Source organism: Mustelus asterias, unplaced genomic scaffold, assembly GCF_964213995.1.
Source record: "Mustelus asterias unplaced genomic scaffold, sMusAst1.hap1.1 HAP1_SCAFFOLD_270, whole genome shotgun sequence".
NCBI classification, from domain to species: Eukaryota; Metazoa; Chordata; class Chondrichthyes; order Carcharhiniformes; family Triakidae; genus Mustelus; species Mustelus asterias.
The window spans coordinates 58,681-82,200 of NW_027590234.1; the positions used below are offsets into that span (position 1 = coordinate 58,681).

The following is a 23,520-nucleotide window of genomic DNA, read 5'->3' on the forward strand; positions in this document are numbered from 1 at the left end:
GCGTTAGAGAGAGAGTGCGTTAGAGAGAGTGCGTTGGAGAGAGAGAGTGCGTTAGGGAGAGTGCGTTAGAGAGAGAGAGTGCGTTAGAGAGACAGTGCGTTAGAGAGAGAGAGTGCTGAGAGTGAGAGTGTGCGTTAGAGAGAGAGTGCGTTAGAGAGAGAGAGTGCGTTAGAGAGAGAGTGCGTTAGAGAGTGCGTTAGAGAGAGAGAGTGCGTTATAGAGAGAGTGCGTTAGAGAGAGAGAGAGCGTTAGAGAGAGAGTGCGTTAGAGAGAGAGAGTGCGTTAAAGAGAGAGAGTGCGTTAGAGAGAGAGAGTGCGTTAGAGAGAGAGTGCGTTAGAGAGAGTGCGTTAGAGAGAGAGCGTTAGAGAGAGAGACCGTTAGAGAGAGAGTGTGCGTTAGAGAGAGAGAGTGTGTTAGAGAGAGTGCGTTGGAGAGAGAGAGTGCGTTAGAGAGAGTGCGTTGGAGAGAGAGTGCGTTAGAGAGAGTGCGTTAGAGAGAGTGCGTTGGAGAGAGAGAGTGCGTTAGAGAGAGTGCGTTAGAGAGAGAGAGCCTTAGAGAGAGAGAGTGCGTTAGAGAGAGAGAGTGCGTTAGAGAGAGAGAGAGCGTTAGAGAGAGAGAGTGCGTTAGAGAGAGAGAGTGCGTTAGAGAGAGGGAGTGCGTTAAAGAGAGAGAGTGCGTTAGAGAGAGTGCGTTAGAGAGAGAGTGCGTTAGAGAGAGTGCGTTAGAGAGAGAGCGTTAGAGAGAGAGACCGTTAGAGAGAGAGTGCGTTAGAGAGAGAGAGTGTGTTAGAGAGAGTGCGTTGGAGAGAGAGAGTGCGTTAGAGAGAGTGCGTTGGAGAGAGAGTGCGTTAGAGAGAGTGCGTTAGAGAGAGTGCGTTAGAGAGAGAGAGAGCATTAGAGAGAGTGCGTTAGAGAGAGAGTGCGTTGGAGAGAGAGACTGCGTTAGAGAGAGAGAGCGTTAGAGAGGGTGCGTTGGAGAGAGAGAGTGCGTTAGAGAGAGTGCGTTAGAGAGAGAGACCGTTAGAGAGAGAGTGTGCGTTAGAGAGAGAGAGTGCGTTAGAGAGAGAGAGTGTGTTAGAGAGAGTGCGTTGGAGAGAGAGAGTGCGTTAGAGAGAGTGCGTTGGAGAGAGAGTGCGTTAGAGAGAGTGCGTTAGAGAGAGTGCGTTAGAGAGAGAGAGAGCATTAGAGAGAGTGCGTTAGAGAGAGAGTGCGTTGGAGAGAGAGACTGCGTTAGAGAGAGAGAGCGTTAGAGAGGGTGCGTTGGAGAGAGAGAGTGCGTTAGAGAGAATGCGTTAGAGAGAGAGAGAGTGCGTTAGAGAGAGAGGGCGTTAGAGAGAGAGGGCGTTGGAGAGAGAGAGTGCGTTAGAGAGAGTGCGTTAGAGAGAGAGAGTGCGTTAGAGAGAGAGTGCGTTAGAGAGAGTGCGTTAGAGGGAGAGTGCGTTAGAGAGAGAGTGCGTTAGAGAGAGTGCGTTGGAGAGAGAGAGTGCGTTAGAGAGAGAGTGCGTTAGAGAGAGAGAGTGCGTTAGAGAGAGAGTGCGTTCGAGAGAGTGCGTTGGAGAGAGAGAGTGCGTTAGAGAGAGTGAGCGTTAGAGAGAGAGAGCGTTAGAGAGAGAGAGTGCGTTAGAGAGAGAGAGTGCGTTAGAGACAGAGAGTGCGTTAGAGAGAGAGTGTGCGTTAGAGAGAGAGTGCATTAGAGAGAGAGTGTGCGTTAGAGAGAGTGCGTTAGAGAGAGAGAGCGTTAGAGAGAGAGAGTGCGTTAGAGAGAGTGCGTTAGAGAGAGTGCGTTAGAGAGAGTGCGTTAGAGAGAGAGAGCGTTAGAGAGAGTGCGTTGGAGAGAGAGAGTGCGTTAGAGAGAGAGAGTGCGTTAGAGAGAGAGAGTGCGTTAGAGAGAGAGAGTGCGTTAGAGAGAGAGTGTGCGTTAGAGAGAGAGTGCGTTAGAGAGAGAGAGTGCGTTAGAGAGAGAGTGCGTTCGAGAGAGAGAGTGCGTTATAGAGAGAGTGCGTTGGAGAGAGAGAGTGCGTTAGAGAGAGTGCGTTGGAGAGAGAGAGTGCGTTAGAGAGAGAGAGAGCGTTAGAGAGAGTGCGTTGGAGAGAGTGAGCGTTAGAGAGAGAAAGTGCGTCAGAGAGAGAGTGCGTGAGAGAGAGAGCTTTAGAGAGAGCGTTAGAGAGAGAAAGTGCGTTAGAGAGAGAGTGCGTGAGAGAGAGAGCTTTAGGGAGAGCGTTAGAGAGAGAGAGAGAGAGAGCATTAAAGAAAGAGAGAGAGAGCATTAAAGAGAGAGAGAGAGAGCATTAGAGAGAGAGAGAGCATTAAAGAGAGAGAGAGCATTAAAGAGAGAGAGAGAGAGCATTAGAGAGAGAGAGAGAGAGGGCATTAGAGAGAGAGAGAGAGAACATTAGAGAGAGAGAGCGTTAGAGAGAGAGCGTTAGAGAGAGAAAGCATTAGAGAGTAACGGCATTAGACAGAGAGCATTAGAGGGAGAGAGAGCGTTAGGAATAGAGAGAGCGTTAGGAATAGAGAGAGCGTTAGGGAGAGAGTGAGCGTTAGGGAGAGAGAGAGGGAGCAAGCATTAGAAAGAAAGAGAGAAAGAGGGAGAGAGAGAGATTGCAGTTACACACAACCCCCCCCCGCTCCCGGGGTGTGAGGGAATCAGACTCAGCTCTGTCCCAGCAGACTTACCGTCAGTGCCCGCAGGATGGTGAGAGTCTCCGGGTGCCCGCTCGGAGGGTCAGCGTGTGAGCCCGATCCAGAAAACGTTCCCATGGCCGCTGCTGCCTGGGGTTGGGGAGGAAGGAGAGGGGTGGAAAGAGAGGGGAAAGGTTACTGTCTCAACATGACCAAGAACATTTGGAGTATTGTGAGCCGTTTTGGACTCCATATCAAAAGAAGGATGTGCCGGCCTTGGAAAGGGTCCAGAGGAAGTTCAGAAGGATGATCCCTGGAATGAAGAGCTTGTCGTATGAGGAACACTTGAGGACTCTGGGTCTGTACTCATTGGAGTTTAGAAGGATGAGGGGGGATCTTATTGAAACTTACAGGATACTGCGAGGCCTGGATAGAGTGGATGTGGAGAGGATGTTTCCACCAGTAGGAAAAACTAGAACCAGAGGCACAACCTCAGGCGATCCTTTAAAACAGAGATGAGGAGGAATTTCTTCAGCCAGAGAGTGGTGAATCTGCAGAATTCTTTGCTGCAGTAGCTGTGGAGGCCGGGTCATTGAGTGTCTTTAAGACAGAGATAGATAGGTTCTTGATTAATAAGGGGATCAGGGCGATGGGGAAAAGGCAGGAGAATGGGGATGAGAAAAATATCAGCCATGATTGAATGACACAGCAGACTCGATGGGCCGAGTGGTCTAATTCTGCTCCTATGTCTTATGGTCTTAGCATTCTCACCCCGCAGACCACCCACACAGACATCTCTCCTCTCCTCTTCCTCCCCCATCCTCCTCCTCTCTTCCTCTCCTCGCTCTCCCCCTCTCCCCATCTTTCTCTCTCTGTCGCTAGCTCTTCTGCCTCACGCTCCCCACTCCATCTTCCCCCTGCTCTCCACTCCTTCCCCCTGCTCCTCCCTCTCTCCCCATCTCTGCCTCTCTCCTACCCTCCCCCTACCGCCCATCTCCCATCTCTGCCTCTCCCTCCCTCAACCCCCTCTCCCCATCTCTGCTTGTCTCTCCCTTATTCCCCTCCACCCCTCCCTCTCCCCCTCTCTCTCCCTTATTCCTCTCCACCCCTCCCTCTCCCCCTCTCTCTCCCTCACTCCCTCCCTGTCTCTCCCCTCTCCCTCCCCCTTTCCCCTCTCCGTATTTCCCTCTCCCTCTCTCTCTCCCTCACTCCCTCCCTGTCTCTCCCCTCTCCCTTTGTCCCTCTCTCCCCCTCTCTCTCCCCCTTTCCCCTCTCCGTCTTTCCCTCTCCCCGTCTCTCTCTCTCTCTCGCTCGCTGTCTCCAGATTTCGTCTGCTAAAGTGTAAGGGTTTATTGTCAGAGGAAGGGCTCAGGGTCACAGTCGGGGTCAGACGAGGGGTCGAGTGTCACAATGCACAACAGGGGTCAGGTGAGGCTTTCAGGGTCACAGTAGGAGTAGGCAAAGGTTCAAGGGTCATGGTATGTAACATGAGTCAGTTCAAGGGATACAAAATTGGCTTGATGACAGAAGCCAGGGGCTAGTTGTAAAGGGTTGTTTTTCAAACTGGAGGTCTGTGATCAGCGGTGTGCCTCAGGGATCTGTGCTGGGCCCACTGTTATTTGACATTTATCTTAATGATTTGGATGAGAATATAGGAGGCATGGTTAGTAAGTTTGCAGATGACACCAAGATTGGTGGCATAGTGGACAGTGAAGAAGGTTCATAGAATCATAGAAACCCTATAGTACAGAAAGAGGCCATTCGGCCCACCGAGTCTGCACTGACCAGAAACCCACCCAGGCCCTACCCCCATATCCCTCCATATTTACCCACTAATCCCTCCAACGTACACATCTCAGGACACTGAGGGGCAATTTTTTTTTTAACCTGGCCAATCAACCTAACTCGCACATCTTTGGACTGTGGGAGGAAACCGGAGCACCCGGAGGAAACCCACGCAGGCACGAGGAGAATGTGCAAACTCCACACAGACAGTGACCCGAGCCGGGAATCGAACCCAGGACCCTGGAGCTGTGAAGCAGCAGTGCTAACCACTGTGCTACCGTGCCGCCCGTGCCGATTATCTCGGATTGCAACGGCACCTTGACCAATTGGGCCAGTGGACTGACGAATGGCAGATGGAGTTTAGATAAATGTGAGGTGATGCATTTTGGTAGATTGAACCAGGGCAGGACTTACTCAGTTAATGGTAGGGCATTGGGGAGAGTTACAGAACAAAGAGATCTTGCGGTACATGTTCACAGCTCCTTGAAAGTGGAGTCACAGGTGGACAGAGTGGTGAAGAAGGCATTTGGCATGCTTGGTTTCATCAGTCAGAACATTGAATACCGGAGTTGGGACATTTTGTTGAAGTTGTGCAAGACATTGGTAAGGCCACACTTGGAATACTGTGTGCAATTCTGGTCACCCTGTTATAGAAAGGATATTATTAAACTAGAAAGAGTGCAAAAAAGATTTACTAGGCTGCTACCGGGACTTGATGGTTTAGCTATAAGGAGAGGCTGGATAGACTGGGACTTTTTTCTCTGGAGCGTAGGAGGCTGAAGGGGGATCTTATAGAGGTCTACAAAATAATGAGGGGCACAGATCAGCTAGATAGTCAATATCTTTTCCCAAAGGTAGGGGAGTCTAAAACTAGAGGGCATAGGTTTAAGGTGAGAGGGGAGAGATACAGAAGTGTCTAGAGGGGCAAATTTTTCACACAGAGGGTGGTGAGTGTCTGGGATAAGCTGCCAGAGGTAGTAGTAGAGGCGGATACAATTTTGTCTTTTAAAAAGCGTTTAGACATTCCATGGGCAAGATGGGTATAGAGGGATATGGGCCAAATGTGGGCAATTGGGACTAGCTTCAGGGTTTAAAAAAAAAGGGTGGCAGGGACAAATTGGGTCGAAGGGCCTGTTTCCATGCTGTAAACCTGTCAGTTCCCTGGGGGGTTCGACCTCTTTGTTCGACTGGAGCAGGACTGAGGGAGAGATTCTTAGCAGGAGTGCTGAGGGGAAGCAAAGTACTGATTTATTTATTTATTGTATTCCTTGTTTGTTTCGCGGGCTTTTTTCAAGGTTTTAAATTAAGGGAAGTGACATCAGCTGAAGGGGATTCTGGGAGGTTGAGTTCTTAGTATAAAATTCAGTTACCCGGGGGGTTCAACCTCTTTGTTCGACTGGAGCATAAAAAGCCGGCCGCACTATACAGCGAGCAGCATAATGTGTGGGCAGCAGAGTGAGTGGGAAGCAGAGTGTGAGCTATAAGGGCTTTGGCTCACAGGGCTTAGGCAGAAAGGGCGAGGCAAGGCTAGTTATTTTTATCCAAACCTATATAGGATAAGGGTAACTATGAGCGATAGGCCAGTTCGGTGCTTCCGGTGTGGGATGTGGGAGTTCCTGGAAACACCTAGCCTCCCGGAGGTTCACATTTGCGCCAGGTGCGTGGAACTGCAGCTCCTGAGGGACCGTGTCATGGAACTGGAGCTGCAGATTGCTGACCTTGGTCTAGTCAGGGAGAATGAGAGAATAATTGACATGAGTTATAGGGAACTAGTTACACCAGGGCATCGGGAGGAAGACACGTGGGTCACAGTTAGGAGGAGTAAAGGGCAGAAGGGTAAAGTACCAGGGAGTACTCCAGTGGCTGTCTCTCAAAATAGGAAGGGCTCGGTGACAGGTGTGAGAGGGGAGGGGAGTGAGCAATTAGTGGTGGGGTCACCTGTGGTTGTCCCATTCCAAAGCAGGTATATTGTTTTGGATAGTGTGGAGGAGGATGACTCTCCAGTGGTAAGACACAGTGACCAGGTCACTGGCACAGAGTCAGGCTCTGTGGCCCGGAAAGGAAAGAGGGGGGTTAGGAGAGCAATAGTGGTGGGGGACGCGTTGGTTCGAGGCACGGACAGGCGATTCTGTGGGTGCGAACGGGACTCCAGGATGGTAGTCTGCCTACCTGGTGCTGGGGTCACGGATGTCTCCGAGCGGATAGGAGGCATATTAAAAGGGGAAGATAAAGAAACGGATGTCATTGTACACATTGGTGCAAATGACGTAGATAGGAAGAGCAGGGGGATTCTACGAGAGCAATTCAGGGAGTTGGGAAATAGACTAAAAAGTAGGGCCTTTAGGGTGGCCATCTCTGGGCTGCTCCCAATGGCTCGTGCCAGTGAGGCGAAGAATAGGGAGTTAGTACAATTGAATGCTTGGCTAAAGGACTGGTCCAGGAGGGAGGGCTTCATTTTCATAGATCAATGGGAAGTTTTCAGGAGAGGATGGCACCTGTACAAGAAGGACAGGTCACAACTAAGTTGGAAGGGCACGAATATCCTGGCTGGGAGTTTTGCTAGTGCAGTTCGGGGGGTTTTAAACTAGTATGGCAGGGGGGTGGGGATCAAAATATTAGGTCTACAAGTGTAGAGGCTGGGGCGAGCTTGGGGCTGGGACAAGGCTGGCAAAGAAGAAGAGCACTCTGGGGGAGGATGACCTCACTGGGCCTGGAGGTCTGGAGTGCTTATACTTCAATGCAAGGAGCGTAGCAGGTAAGACAGACGAACGTGGGGCCTTAATGCGCACGAGGAATTTGGATGTGGTTGCGGTGACAGAGACTTGGTTGAAAGAGGGACAGGACTGGCAGCTGAATATTCCAGGGTACAAGTGTTTTAGGCGAGACAGAGGAGGGGCCAAAAGAGGTGGGGGAGTAGCAGTATTAGTTGGAGAGCATATTACAGCGGTGCAGAGGGAGGACAATTCAGAGGGGTCATGTAACGAGTCACTCTGGGTGGAGCTTAGAAACAGGAAGGGCGCAGTCACTATGTTGGGGGTATACTACAGGCGCCCCAACAGCCCAAGGGAAGTGGAAGAACGGATATGTCAGGAGATACTGGATAGGTGCAGGAAAAATAGGGTTGTTGTAGTGGGAGACTTCAATTTCCCTGGTATGGACTGGAAATCGCTGAGAGCTGGGACTCTGAATGGGGAGGAATTTGTAAAATGCGTACAGGAGGGTTCTTTGGAACAATATGTAGACAGCCCGACTAGAGAGGGGGCTACACTGGACCTGGTACTGGGGAATGAGCCCGCTCAGGTCTTCAAAGTTTCGGTAGGGGAACATGTGGCAAATAGTGACCACAATTCTGTTAGCTTTAGGATAGTGATGGAAAAGGATGAGTGGTGTCCCAAGGGTAAGGTGTTGGATTGGGGGAACGCTAACTTAAGTGGGATTAGGCAGAAATTGGCAGCTGTTGATTGGGAGAGGCTGTTTGAGGGTAAATCCACATCTGGCATGTGGGAGTCTTTTAAGGAACAGTTGTTAGGGCTACAGGACAGGCATGTGCCTGTAAAAAAGGATAGGAAGGGTAGGATTCGAGAACCGTGGATAACCAGGGAAATTGAGGGACTGGTCAAAAAGAAAGTATAAAGAACAATACAGCACAGGAACAGGCCCTTCGGCCCTCCGTATGTTAGGTCCAGGCAGCTAAAAACGGAGGGAGCTCTGGAGGAGTACAAAGAAAGTAGGAAAGAACTCAAACGGGGAATTAGAAGAGCAAAAAGGGGTCACAAAATGTTCTTGGCAGACAGGATTAAGGAGAATCCCAAGGCATTTTATTCATACGTTAGGAACAAAAGGGTTGTCAGGGAAAAAATCGGACCTCTCAGGGACAAAAGTGGGGAATTATGCTTGGAGCCCAAAGAATCCTAAATGAATATTTTGCGTCGGTATTCACAAAGGAGAGGGATGTGTTGACTGGGAGTGTCTCGGAGGGGAGTGTTGAACCGTTGGAGAAAATCTCCATGACAAAGGAGGAAGTGTTAGTTTTGTTAGAGAATATAAAGACTGACAAATCCCCAGGGCCTGATGGAATCTATCCAAGGCTGCTCAGGGAGACGAGAGGTGAAATCGCTGGGCCTCTGACGCAAATCTTTGTCTCGTCACTGGACGCAGGTGAGGTCCCAGAGGATTGGAGGATAGCTAATCTGGTCCCGTTATTTAAGAAGGGTAGGAAGGATAACCCGGGTAATTGTAGGCCGGTGAGCTTGACATCCGTGGTGGGGAAGTTGTTGGAGAAGATTCTTAGAGATAGGATGTATGCGCATTTAGAAAGGAATAAACTCATTAACGATAGTCAACATGGTTCTGTGAGAGGGAGGTCATGCCTCACTAACCTGGTGGAGTTTTTTGAAGAAGTGACCAGAATAGTTGACGAGGGAAGGGCCGTGGATGTCGTCTATATGGACTTTAGTAAAGCGTTTGACAAAGTCCCTCATGGTAGGCTGGTGAAAAAGGTTGGATCTCATGGGATAAAGGGGGAGGTGGCTAGATGGGTGGAGAACTGGCTTGGTCACAGAAGACAGAGGGTGGTAGTGGAAGGGTCTTTTTCTGGCTGGAGGCCTGTGACTAGTGGTGTTCCGCAGGGCTCTGTATTGGGACCTCTGCTGTTTGTGATTTATATAAATGATCTGGAAGAAGGTGTAACTGGGGTGATCAGTAAGTTTGCAGACGACACAAAATTGGCAGGACTTGCAGATAGTGAGGAGCATTGTCAGAAGCTACAGAAGGATATAGATAGGCTGGAAATTTGGGCAAAGAAATGGCAGATGGAGTTCAATCCTGATCAATGCGAAGTGATGCATTTTGGTAGAAATAATGTAGGGAGGAGCTATACGATAAATGGCAGAACCATAAAGGTGTAGATACGCAGAGGGACCTGGGTGTGCAAGTCCACAGATCCTTGAAGGTGACGTCACAGGTGGAGAAGGTGGTGAAGAAGGCATATGGCATGCTTCCCTTTATAGGACGGGGCATAGAGTATAAAAGTTGGGGTCTGATGTTGCAGATGTATAGAATGTTGGTTCGTCCGCATTTGGAATACTGCGCCCAGTTCGGGTCGCCACACTACCAGAAGGACGTGGAGGCTTTGGAGAGAGTGCAGAGGAGGTTTACCAGGATGTTGCCTGGTATGGAGGGGCTTAGTTATGAGGAGAGATTGGGTAAGCTGGGGTTGTTCTCCCTGGAAAGACGGAGGATGAGGGGAGACTTAATAGAGGTGTATAAAATTATGAAAGGCATAGATAGGGTGAACGGTGGGAAGCTTTTCCCCAGGTCGGTGGTGACGTTCACGAGGGGTCATAAGTTCAAGGTGAAGGGGGGGGGGGTTTAACACAGATATCAGACGGACATATTTTACACAGAGGGTGGTGGGGGCCTGGAATGCGCTGCCAGGCAGGGTGGTGGAGGCGGACACACTGGGAACGTTTAAGACTTATCTCGACAGCCATATGAACAGAGTGGGAATGGAGGGATACAAAAGAATGGTCTAGTTTGGACCAGGGAGCGGCGCGGGCTTGGAGGGCCGAAGGGCCTGTTCCTGTGCTGTATTGTTCTTTGTTCTTAAACCTCTATGACTCTAAGGGTCGAGGGTCACATTGTGTGACAGGGGTCAGTGGAAGGGTTCAGGATCACAGCAGAGGCCAGTTCAAGACCCAAGGGTCACAGTGTGTGACAGGAGTCAGGGAAGGGTCAAGGGTCACACAGTGTATGACCGGGAAAGGGGAAAGGTTGTGAGTCATGGTTCTGGACAGGAGTCAGGGGAAGAGCCAGTGTGGAACAGGGATCAGGAGGAAGGTCGAGGGTCACGATGCAATAGAAGGGTCAGGGGAATCGTCGAGGGTCAGTTGACAGGACAAGAGTTAGGGGAAGGTCGAGGGTCACGCAGCAGGACATGGGTCGGGAAGGTCGAAGGTCACAAGGCAGGACAGTTTGGGGGAAGGTTGAGGGTCACAAGGCAGGGAAGGGGTAAGGAGAAGGCCAAGGGACATGAGGCAGGACAGGGGCCAGGGGAAGGGTTGAACGTTACAATGCAGGACAGAGGAAAGATCGAGGGTGAGGTGCAGGAGGTGAGATCAGCTCCCTCTTTCTGCATCCCCTCAGTCTCACACTCAGCCCCTTGCCCAATAACTCACGTTGCCAAGGTTACGGAGAGCCATGCACTCCTCGGGTGCCAGGACTCCATCGAAAACCACTCGCTGGGACCCACTCAACTGGTTCCAATCCATCAGCACTTTCAGATTTGCAAAGGGCAGGGAGGAGGCTGCACAGAGAGGAAGGAGAGTTAGACAGAAACAGAAGGAATCCCTCCCTCAATTCTGTTACACAGGAACAGGAGGGACCATTCAGCCCGCTCGAGCCTATGACACAGGAATAGGTCATTCAACCTCCCACTCAACTGACAAAGGAGCAGCGCTCCAAAAGCGAGTGGCGTTTGCTACCAAATAAACCTGTTGGACTTTAACCTGGTGTTGTTAGACTTCTTACCCCATCAAACACTCCCAGGACAGGTACAGCATAGGTTTAGGTACAGAGTAAAGCTCCTTGTACACTGCCCCCATCAAACACTCCCAGGACAGGGACAGCACGGGGTTAGATACAGAGAAAAGCCCCCTCTACACTGCCCCCATCGAACACTCCCAGGACAGGGACAGCACGGGGTTAGATACAGAGTAAAGCTCCCTCTACACTGTCCCCATCGAACACTCCCAGGACAGGTACAGCACGGGGTTAGATACAGAGTAAAGCTCCCTCTACACTGCCCCCATCGAACACTCCCAGGACAGGGACAGCACGGGGTTAGATACAGAGTAAAGCTCCCTCTACACTGCCCCCATCAAACACTCCCAGGACAGGTACAGCACGGGGTTAGATACAGAGTAAAGCTCCCTCCACACTGTCCCCATCAAACACTCCCAGGACAGGGACAGCACGGGGTTAGATACAGAGAAAAGCCCCCTCTACACTGTCCCCATCAAACACTCCCAGGACAGGTACAGCACGGGGTTAGATACAGAGTAAAGCTCCCTCTACACTGCCCCCATCAAACACTCCCAGGACAGGGACAGCACGGGGTTAGATACAGAGAAAAGCCCCCTCTACACTGTCCCCATCAAACACTCCCAGGACAGGGACAGCACGGGGTTAGATACAGAGTAAAGCTCCCTCTACATTGTCCCCATCAAACACTCCCAGGACAGATACAGCACGGGGTTAGATACAGAGAAAAGCCCCCTCTACACTGTCCCCATCAAATACTGCCAGGACAGGTACAGCATGGAGTTAGATACAGAAAAAAGCTTCCTTTACACTGACGCATCAAACACTCCCAGGAGAGTTACATCACAGGGTTAGATAACAACATAAGAACTAGGGTTCTTATCCGGCCCCTTGAACCTGCTCCACCAGTCAATAAGATCATGGCTGATCTTTTTGAGGACTCAGCTCCACTTACCCGCCTGCTCACCATAACCCTTAATTCCTTTACCATTTAAAAATGTATCTATCCTTGCCATAAAAACATTCAATGAGGTAGCCTCAACTGCTTCACTGGGCAGGGAATTCCACAGATTCACAACCCTTTGTGTGAAGAAGTTCCTCCTCAACTCAGTCCTCAATCTGCTTCCCCTTATTTTGAGGCTATGCCCCCTAGTTCTAGTTTCACCCGCCAGTGGAAACAACTTCCCTGCTTCTATCTTATCTATTGCCTTCATAATCTTTTATGTTTCCAAAAGATTTCCCCTCATTCTTCTGAATTCCAATGAGTATAGCTCCAGTCTACTCAGTCTCTCCTCATAGGCCAACCCTCTCAACTCCGGAGTCAACCTAGTGAATCTCCTCTGCACCCCCTCCAGTGCCAGTATATCCTTTCTCAAGTAAGGAGACCAAAACTGTACACAGTACTCCAGGTGTGGCCTCACCAGCACCTTATACAGCTGCAAATCCCAGGACAGATACAACACAGAGATAGATACAGAGTAAAGCTCCAGCCACACTGTCCTCATTAAACACTTCCAGGGCAGGTGCAGCACGGAGTTAGATACAGAAAAAAGCTCCCACTACACTGACCCATCAAACACACAAGTACAGATAAAGCATGGGGTTAGATACTAGTCAAGCTCCCTCTACACTGTCCTCATCAAACACAGCCAGGGCAGGTAAAGCATGGGGTTAGATACAGAGCAAAGATCCCTCCACAGTGTCCCCGTTCAAACACTCCCAAGAGAGGTACAGCATGGGGTTAGATACAGAGTAAACCTCCCTCTATACTGTCCTCATCAATTACTGCCAGGACAGGTACAGCACAGAGTTAGATACAGAAAAAAGCTTCCCTTACACTGACGCATCAAACACTCCCAGGAGTTACATCACAGGGTTAGTTAACAAATTGCGAAAGTGGGGACATGTTCGGCACAACTTTGTGGGCTGAAGGGCCTGTATTGTGCTGTAGTTTTTCAATGTTTCTATGTTTAACAACATAAGAACTAGGAGCAGGAGTAGGCTATCTGGCCCCTCGAGCCTGCTCCGCCATTCAATAGGATCATGGCTGATCTTTTCGTGGACTCAGCTCCACTTACCCGCCCGCTCACCATAACCCTTAACGTCTGTACTGTTTAAAAATTTTAGTTTCACCTGCCAGTGGAAACAACTTCCCTGCTTCTATCTTATCTATTCCCTTCATAATCTTATATGTTTCTATGATCGATAAAGTCAGGGCAGAACTTACTCGGTTAATGGTAGGGCATTGGGGAGAGTTACAGAACAAAGCGTTAGATACAGAATAAAGCACCCTCTACACTGTCCTCACTAAACACTCTCAGGACAGGTACAGCATGGGGTTAGATACAGAGTAAAGCTCCCTCTACACTGTCCCCATCAAACACTCCCAGGACAGGTACAGCACGGGGTTAGATACAGAGTAAAGCTCCCTCTACACTGTCCCCACCAAACACTCCCGGACAGGTACAGCACGGGGTTAGATACAGAGAAAGCTCCCTCTACACTGTCCTCATTAAACACTCCCAGGACAGATATAGCAAGGGGTCAGATAAAGAGTAAATCTCCCTCTATATTGTCCTCATCAAAAACTCACAGGACAGTACAGCGCGGGGTTAGATATAGAGTTAAGCTCTCTCTACATTGTCCCCATCAAACACTCCCAGGACAGGTACAGCACGGGGTTAGATACAGAGTAAAGCTCCCTCTACACTGTCCTCATCAAACACTCCCAGGACAGGTACAGCACGGGGTTAGATACAGAGTAAAGCTCCCTCTACACTGTCCTCATCAAACACTCCCAGGACAGGTACAGCACGGGGTTAGATACAGAGTAAAGCTCTCTCTACATTGTCCCCATCAAACACTCTCAGTAGAGATACAGCATGGGGTTAGATCTGCACTCTTATTGAAACTTACAGAATACTGAAAGGCCTGGATAGACTGGACGTGAGGAAGGTGTTTCCATTAGTAGACTCGGATCCGAGGGCACAGCCTCAGAATAAAGGGATGACTCTTTAGAAATGAGCTGAGGAAGAATTTCTACAAGCAGGTGGTGAATCTATGGAATTCATTGTCACAGAGCGCTGTGGAGTCGAGGCACTGAGTGTATTTAAGACAGAGGTAGACAGGTTCTTGATTCGTAGTGGGATCAAAGGTTACAGGGAAAAGGCAGGAGAATGGAGTTGAGAAAAGTCTTTGCCATGATTGAATGGTGGAGCAGTCTCGATGGGCTGAATGCCCGAATTCTGCTCCTATACCTTATAATCCTATGATCTACACCACGGGTCTCCAAACTATGGCCCACGAGCCACACCCGGCCCGCAGCGGGCTAACATCTGGCCCGCAGCCAGTGGGGCGGGACGGGATTCCCGCTGCTGAAAACACTCCCGCGTCCGGAACCCCGCTGCTGACTCAGGATCCAGACGCGAGGACGGAAGCCACAGGCCGGACATTTGCTGCCGCTCCGCGCGGTGTCTGATGGACCCATGGGAATCCCCGCCCTCTTTACCGGCCTATTGTCCAATCAGAGCTGTCGTCCTGTGACTGACAGTTCATTAAACGAATCAGCAATTGAGACATCTGTTATCCAATTGCCGCTCCGCATTGCCTGAGTGACAGCTGCTTTATCCAATCCGTAAGCTCCATCTGTCTGAACTGAGCGAGAACAATGACAATGATGGCGGCAATTCAGACCAATCAGTTATGGAAGGAAAAAAGAAAAGAAAAGTGGACAGTGAGTGCCGCCTGTTTAATGAAGAATGGGGTGTAAAGTACTACTTTGTAGAAGCAGGTGATAAAGCCTCGTGTGTCATATGCAACAAAACTGTTGCAGTTTTGAAGGAGTACAATGTACGTCGGCACTATGAGACCAAACATGAACCAAGTTATTCCCAATTCACAGGAACACAGCGTTTGGAAAAATTTGAATCAATGCAACGCAGGTTGCTTTCCCAACAAGCTTTTTTTACGCAGAAGATAACTGAAAATGAAGCTTTAACCAGGGCCAGCTACAAACTAGCTTATGTGTTGGCTAAAAGAGGAAAGCCATTCACCGATGGAGATCTCATCAAAGAGTGTATAATGGAAGCAGTGGAAGAGTTATGCCCAGAAAAAGCAAACCTGTTCAAAATCATCAGTCTTGCGCCAAATACTGTTGCTCGTAGAATTGAGGATATAGGAAACAATATATTTCATCAAATTGCAGACAAAGCAAGAAATTTTCAGTTGTATTCTCTCGCACTTGATGAATCGACTGATGTGTGTGACACATCACAACTCCTAGTATTCATCCGTGGCGTCGACAGTGAATTTAATGTGACACAAGAATTAGCATCAGTGCATAGCATGCACAGCACAGTAACTGGAGAAGACATCTTCAAAGAATTGCAAAAAGCTGTGTTAGAATATAACCTGGAGTGGAATAAACTGCAATGCGTGACAATTGATGAAGGAAAGAACATGTCTGGGGTGAAGAAAGGTTTGGTTGGACAAATCACAAAAGCTTGTGAGGTTGGTGGATTCTCAAAGCCCATGTTTCTGCATTGCATTATCCATCAACAAGTATTGTGCGGAAAATATGTGGATATGTCTTGCGTTCTGAAACCTGTTGTTTCAATAGTGAATTTCATTCGATCTCACGGGCTTAATCATCGCCAGTTCATTTATAAAACTAATTTTTTTTCTTTGGCCCCCAAAAATGTGTAAAATATACGATGTGGCCCTCGTACTGAAACGTTTGGAGACCCCTGATGTACACTATCCCATTCAAACTCCCTCTACACTATCCCCATCAAACACTCCCTCTACACTATCCCCATCAAACACTCCCTCTACACTATCCCCATCAAACACTCCCTCTACACTGTCCCATTCAAACTCCCTCTACACTGTCCCCATCAAACACTCCCTCTACACTATCCCCATCAAACACTCCCTCTACACTGTCCCATTCAAACTCCCTCTACACTATCCCCATCAAACTCCCTCTACACTGTCCCATTCAAACTCCCTCTACACTATCCCATTCAAACTCCCTCTACACTATCCCCATCAAACTCCCTCTACACTGTCCCATTCAAACTCCCTCTACACTATCCCCATCAAACTCCCTCTACACTATCCCCATCAAACTCCCTCTACACTATCCCCATCAAACTCCCTCTACACTGTCCCCATCAAACTCCCTCTACACTGTCCCATTCAAACACTCCCTCTACACTGTCCCATTCAAACTCCCTCTACACTGTCCCATTCAAACTCCCTCTACACTATCCCATTCAAACTCCCTCTACACTATCCCCATCAAACTCCCTCTACACTGTCCCATTCAAACTCCCTCTACACGATCCCCATCAAACTCCCTCTACACTATCCCCATCAAACTCCCTCTACACTATCCCCATCAAACTCCCTCTACACTGTCCCCATCAAACTCCCTCTACACTGTCCCATTCAAACACTCCCTCTACACTGTCCCATTCAAACTCCCTCTACACTATCCCCATCAAACTCCCTCTACACTGTCCCATGCAAACTCCCTCTACACTATCCCCATCAAACTCCCTCTACACTATCCCCATCAAACTCCCTCTACACTATCCCCATCAAACTCCCTCTACACTGTCCCCATCAAACTCCCTCTACACTGTCCCATTCAAACTCCCTCTACACTGTCCCATTCAAACTCCCTCTACACTATCCCCATCAAACTCCCTCTACACTGTCCCATTCAAACTCCCTCTACACTATCCCCATCAAACTCCCTCTACACTGTCCCATTCAAACTCCCTCTACACTGTCCCATTCAAACACTCCCTCTACACTGTCCCATTCAAACTCCCTCTACACTGTCCCATTCAAACTCCCTCTACACTGTCCCATTCAAACTCCCTCTACACTGTCCCATTCAAACTCCCTCTACACTATCCCCATCAAACTCCCTCTACACTGTCCCCATCAAACTCCCTCTACACTGTCCTCATCAAACTCCCTCTACACTGTCCCCATCAAACTCCCTCTACACTGTCCCCATCAAACTCCCTCTACACTGTCCCATTCAAACTCCCTCTACACTGTCCCATTCAAACTCCCTCTACACTGTCCCATTCAAACTCCCTCTACACTGTCCCATTCAAACACTCCCTCTACACTGTCCCATTCAAACTCCCTCTACACTGTCCCATTCAAACTCCCTCTACACTGTCCCATTCAAACTCCCTCTACACTGTCCCATTCAAACTCCCTCTACACTATCCCCATCAAACTCCCTCTACACTGTCCCCATCAAACTCCCTCTACACTGTCCCATTCAAACTCCCTCTACACTGTCCCATTCAAACTCCCTCTACACTGTCCCATTCAAACTCCCTCTACACTGTCCCATTCAAACTCCCTCTACACTATCCCCATCAAACTCCCTCTACACTGTCCCCATCAAACTCCCTCTACACTGTCCCATTCAAACTCCCTCTACACTATCCCCATCAAACTCCCTCTACACTGTCCTCATCAAACTCCCTCTACACTGTCCTCATCAAACTCCCTCTACACTATCCCCATCAAACTCCCTCTACACTGTCCTCGTCAAACTCCCTCTACACTGTCCTCATCAAACTCCCTCTACACTGTCCCATTCAAACTCCCTCTACACTGTCCCCATCAAACTCCCTCTACACTATCCCCATCAAACTCCCTCTACACTGTCCTCATCAAACTCCCTCTACACTGTCCTCATCAAACTCCCTCTACACTGTCCCATTCAAACTCCCTCTACACTGTCCCATTCAAACTCCCTCTACACTATCCCATTCAAACTCCCTCTACACTATCCTCATCAAACTCCCTCTACACTATCCCATTCAAACTCCCTCTACACTGTCCCATTCAAACTCCCTCTACACTGTCCCATTCAAACTCCCTCTACACTATCCCATTCAAACTCCCTCTACACTATCCCATTCAAACTCCCTCTACACTATCCCCATCAAACTCCCTCTACACTATCCCCATCAAACTCCCTCTACACTATCCCCATCAAACTCCCTCTACACTATCCCCATCAAACTCCCTCTACACTGTCCCATTCAAACTCCCTCTACACTGTCCCATTCAAACACTCCCTCTACACTGTCCCATTCAAACTCCCTCTACACTGTCCTCATCAAACTCCCTCTACACTGTCCCATTCAAACTCCCTCTACACTGTCCTCATCAAACTCCCTCTACACTGTCCCATTCAAACTCCCTCTACACTGTCCCATTCAAACTCCCTCTACACTATCCCATTCAAACTCCCTCTACACTATCCTCATCAAACTCCCTCTACACTATCCCATTCAAACTCCCTCTACACTGTCCCATTCAAACTCCCTCTACACTGTCCCATTCAAACTCCCTCTACACTGTCCCATTCAAACTCCCTCTACACTGTCCCATTCAAACACTCCCTCTACACTGTCCCATTCAAACTCCCTCTACACTGTCCTCATCAAACTCCCTCTACACTATCCCCATCAAACTCCCTCTACACTGTCCCATTCAAACTCCCTCTACACTGTCCCATTCAAACACTCCCTCTACACTGTCCCATTCAAACTCCCTCTACACTGTCCTCATCAAACTCCCTCTACACTATCCCCATCAAACTCCCTCTACACTATCCCCATCAAACTCCCTCTACACTGTCCCATTCAAACTCCCTCTACACTGTCCCATTCAAACACTCCCAGTACAGGTACAGCACGGGGTTAGATAATCAGTCAATCACTCTCAACACTATCCCATTCAAACACTCCCAGGTTAGGCACAGCACTGGTTTCAATACAGTGTAAAGCTCCTTCTAGACTGTCCCCTCTCAACCACTCCCAGGACAGGTACAGCACGGGGTTAGACAGAGAATAAAGCACCCTCGACACTTTCCCCATCAAACACTCCCAGGACAGGTACAGCATGGGTTTGGATACAGAATATAGCTTCCTTTGAACTATCCCTCATTAAACACACCCTGGACAGGAATAGCACAAGATTAGATGCAGACTAAAACTCATTCTACACTGCCCCCAACAAACACTCCCAGGACAGGTACAGTTTAGCATTAAATACAGAGTAAAGCACCCTCCTCGCTGTTAGAACTGTAGAACCATAGAAAATTACAGCTCAGAAACAGGCCTTTTGGCCCTTCTTGTCTGTGCCGAACCATTTTATGCCTAGTCCCACTGACCTGCACTTGGACCATATCCCTCCACACCCCTCTCATCCATGAACCCATCCAAGTTTTTGGTCTTTGCCATGATTGAATGGTGGAGCAGTCTCGATGGGCTGAATGCCCGAATTCTGCTCCTATACCTTATAATCCTATGATCTACACCACGGGTCTCCAAACTATGGCCCACGAGCCACATCCGGCCCGCAGCGGGCTAACATCCGGCCCGCAGCCAGTGGGGCGGGACGGGATTCCCGCTGCTGAAAACACTCCCGCGTCCGGAACCCCGCCGCGGGCTCAGGATCCGGACGCAGGGACGGAAGCCACAGGCCGGACATTTGCTGCCGCTCCGCACGGTGTCTGATGGACCCATGGGAATCCCCGCCCTCTTTACCGGCCTATTGCGCGGCAGCAAATGTCCGGCCTGTGGCTTCCGTCCCCGCGTCCGGATCCTGAGTCAGCAGCGGGGTTCCGGACGCGGGAGTGTTTTCAGCAGCGGGAATCCCGTCCCGCCCCACTGGCTGCGGGCCAGATGTTAGCCCGCTGCGGGCCGGGTGTGGCTCGTGGGCCATAGTTTGGAGACCCGTGGTGTAGATCATAGGATTATAAGGTATAGGAGCAGAATTCGGGCATTCAGCCCATCGAGACTGCTCCACCATTCAATCATGGCAAGGTGGCATTTACCACTTTATCCGGCAGCTCATTCCACACTCCCACCACTCTCTGCGTGAAGAAGCCCCCCCTAATATTCCCTTTAAACTTTTCTCCTTTCACCCTTAACCCATGCCCTCTGGTTTTTTTCTCCCCTAGCCTCAGCGGAAAAAGCCTGCTTGCATTCACTCTATCTATACCCATCAAAATCTTATACACCTCTATCAAATCTCCCCTCAATCTTCTGCGCTCCAGGGAATAAAGTCCCAACTTACTCAATCTCTCTCTGTAACTCAGCTTCTCAAGTCCCGGCAACATCCTTATGAACCTTCTCTGCACTCTTTCAACCTTATTTACATCCTTCCTGTAACTAGGTGACCAAAACTGTACACAATACTCCAAATTCGGCCTCACCAATGCCTTATATAACCTTACCATAACACTCCAACTTTTATACTCGATACTCCGATTTATAAAGGCCAATGTACCAAAGGCACTCTTTACGACCCTATCCACCTGTGACGTCACTTTTAGGGAATTCTGTACCTGTATTCCCAGATCCCTCTGTTCAACTGCACTCTTCAGAGTCCTACCATTTACCCTGTACGTTCTACTTTGGTTTGTCCTTCCAATGTGCAATATCTCACACTTGTCTGCGTTAAATTCCATTTGCCATTTTTCAGCCCATTTTTCCAAATCCCTCTGCAAGCTTTGAAAACCTTCCTCACTGTCCACTACACCTCCAATCTTTGTATCATCAGCAAACTTGCTGATCCAATTTACCACATTATCATCCAGATCATTGATATAGATGACAAACAACAATGGACCCAACACCGATCCCTACGGCACACCACTAGTCACAGGCCTCCACTCAGAGAAGCAATCCTCCACAACCACTCTCTGGCTTCTTCCATTGAGCCAGTGTCTAATCCAATTTACTACCTCCCCATGTATACCTAGCGACTGAACCTTCCGAACTAACCTCCCATGAGGGACCTTGTCAAAGGCCTTGCTGAAATGTTCTCATCAAACACTCCCAGGACAAGTACAGCACATGGTTACATACAGAGTAAATCTCCTTCAACACTGTCCCCATCAAACACTCCCAGGACAGGTACAGCACGGGGTTAGATACAGAGTAAAACTCCCTCGACACTGTCCCCATCAAACACTCCCAGGACAAGTACAGCATGGAGTTAGACACAGAGTGAAGCGCCCTCCGGACTCTCATTGGATCTTACAGAATACGGAGAGGACCGGATTGAATGGACGTGGGGAAGGTGTTTCCATTAGGAGGCGAGACTCGGATCCGAGGGCACAGCCTCAGAATAAAGGGATGACCCTTTAGAACCGAGATGAGGAGGAATTCCTACAGCCAGAACGTGGTGAATCGATGGAATTCATTGCCACAGAAAGACGTGGAGGCCAGATCATTGGATGTATTTAAGACAGAGATAGATCAGTTCTTGATTGGCAAGGGGATGAAAGATTACAGGAAAAAGACATGTGAGGAATAAAAGAATAAAAGAATGACCAGGGTGAGGTTAGGGCCGGTCAAGGACAGTAGTGGGAACTTGTGTATGGAGTCAGTAGAGATAGGCGAGGTGATGAATGAATACTTTTCTTCAGTGTTCACCAAGGAGAGGGGCCATGTTTTTGAGGAAGAGAAGGTGTTACAGGCTAATAGGCTGGAGGAAATAGATGTTCGGAGGGAGGATGTCCTGGCAGTTTTGAATAAACTGAAGGTCGATAAGTCCCCTGGGCCTGATGAAATGTATCCTAGGATTCTTTGGGAGGCAAGGGATGAGATTGCAGAGCCTTTGGCTTTGATCTTTGGGTCCTCTCTGTCCACGGGGAAGGTGCCAGAGGACTGGAGAATGGCGAATGTTGTTCCTCTGTTTAAGAAAGGGAGTAGAAATGACCCTGGTAATTATAGACCGGTTAGTCTTACTTCAGTGGTTGGTAAATTGATGGAAAAGGTCCTTAGAGATGGGATTTACGACCATATAGAAAGATGCGGATTAATCCGGGATAGTCAGCACGGATTCGTGAAGGGCAAGTCGTGCCTCACAAATTTGATTGAATTTTTTGAGGAGGTAACTAAGTGTGTTGATGAAGGTAGGGCAGTTGATGTCATATACATGGATTTTAGTAAGGCATTTGATAAGGTCCCCCATGGTCGGCTTATGATGAAAGTGAGGAGGTGTGGGATAGAGGGAAAGTTGGCCGATTGGATAGGTAACTGGCTGTCTGATCGACGACAGAGGGTGGTGGTCGATGGAAAATTTTCGGATTGGAGGCAGGTTGCTAGCGGAGTGCCGCAGGGATCAGTGCTTGGTCCTCTGCTCTTTGTGATTTTTATAAATGACTTAGAGGAGGGGGCTGAAGGGTGGATCAGTAAATTTGCTGATGACACCAAGATTGGTGGAGTAGTGGATGAGGTGGAGGGCTGTTGTAGGCTGCAAAGAGACATAGATAGGATGCAAAGCTGGGCTGAAAAATGGCAAATGGTGTTTAACCCTGATAAATGTGAGGTGATTCATTTTGGTAGGACTAATTTAAATGTGGATTACAGGGTCAAAGGTAGGGTTCTGAAGACTGTGGAGGAACAGAGAGATCTTGGGGTTCATATCCACAGATCTCTAAAGGTTGCCACTCAAGTGGATAGAGCTGTGAAGAAGTCCTATAGTGTGTTAGCTTTTACTAACGGGGGGTTGGAGTTTAAGAGCCGTGGGGTTATGCTGCAACTGTACAGGACCTTGGTGAGACCACATTTTGAATATTGTGTGCAGTTCTGGTCACCTCACTATAAGAAGGATGTGGAAGCACTGGAAAGAGTGCAGAGGAGATTTACCAGGATGCTGCCTGGTTTGGAGGGTAGGTCTTATGAGGAAAGGTTGAGGGAGCTAGGGCTGTTCTCTCTGGAGCGGAGGAGGCTGAGGGAAGACTTAATAGAGGTCTATAAAATGATGAAGGGGATAGATAGAGTGAACGTTCAAAGACTATTTCCTCGGGTGGATGGAGCTATTACAAGGGGGCATAACTATAGGGTTCATGGTGAGAGATATAGGAAGGATATCAGAGGTAGGTTCTTTACGCAGAGTGGTTGGGGTGTGGAATGGACTGCCTGCAGTGATAGTGGAGTCAGACACTTTAGGAACATTTAAGTGGTTATTGGATAGGCACATGGAGCACACCAGGATGATAGGGAGTGGGATAGCTTGATCTTGGTTTCAGATAAAGCTCAGCACAACATCGTGGGCCGAAGGGCCTGTTCTGTGCTGTACTGTTCTATGTTCTATGAATGGAGTTGAGAAACTTATCAGCCATGATTGAATGGTGGAGCAGACTCAATGGGCCAAAAGGTCTAATTTTGCTCTGATGCCTTATAATCCTATGATCTACACTGTCCCATTCAAACATTCCCAGGACAAGTACAGCACAGAATTAGATACAGAGTAAAGCTCCCTCAACACGATCCCACATTATACACCCCCAGGACAGGTAGAACATTGGGTTAGATACAAATTCCAGCACCCTCTACACTCTCCACATAAAACACTTCCAGGACAGGCTCAGATACCGAGTAATGCTCCTTCTACAATGTCCAAGTAAAACATAATGTGGAGATGCCGGCGTTGGACTGAGGTAAACACAGTAAGAAGTCTAACGACACCAGGTTAAAGTCCAACAGGTTTATTTGGTAGCAAATGCCACTA

The 23,520-nt window shown here is 48.9% G+C and overlaps 1 protein-coding gene across 1 annotated transcript in view; it reads right to left on the reverse strand.

Annotated features, from left to right (window-relative positions):
• Positions 1-23,520, reverse strand: part of LOC144486018 (prolyl 3-hydroxylase 1-like) — a gene marked incomplete at its 3' end in the record, with an annotated part of 94,278 nt that overhangs the window by 49,139 nt on the left and 21,619 nt on the right. Inside the window, exons 9-10 of the mRNA XM_078204127.1 lie at positions 10,584-10,711; positions 2,677-2,772 (exon numbers count right to left, since the gene is read on the reverse strand). Coding sequence (XP_078060253.1) covers positions 2,677-2,772; positions 10,584-10,711 — 224 coding nt within the window. The remainder of the gene's footprint in view (positions 1-2,676; positions 2,773-10,583; positions 10,712-23,520) is intronic.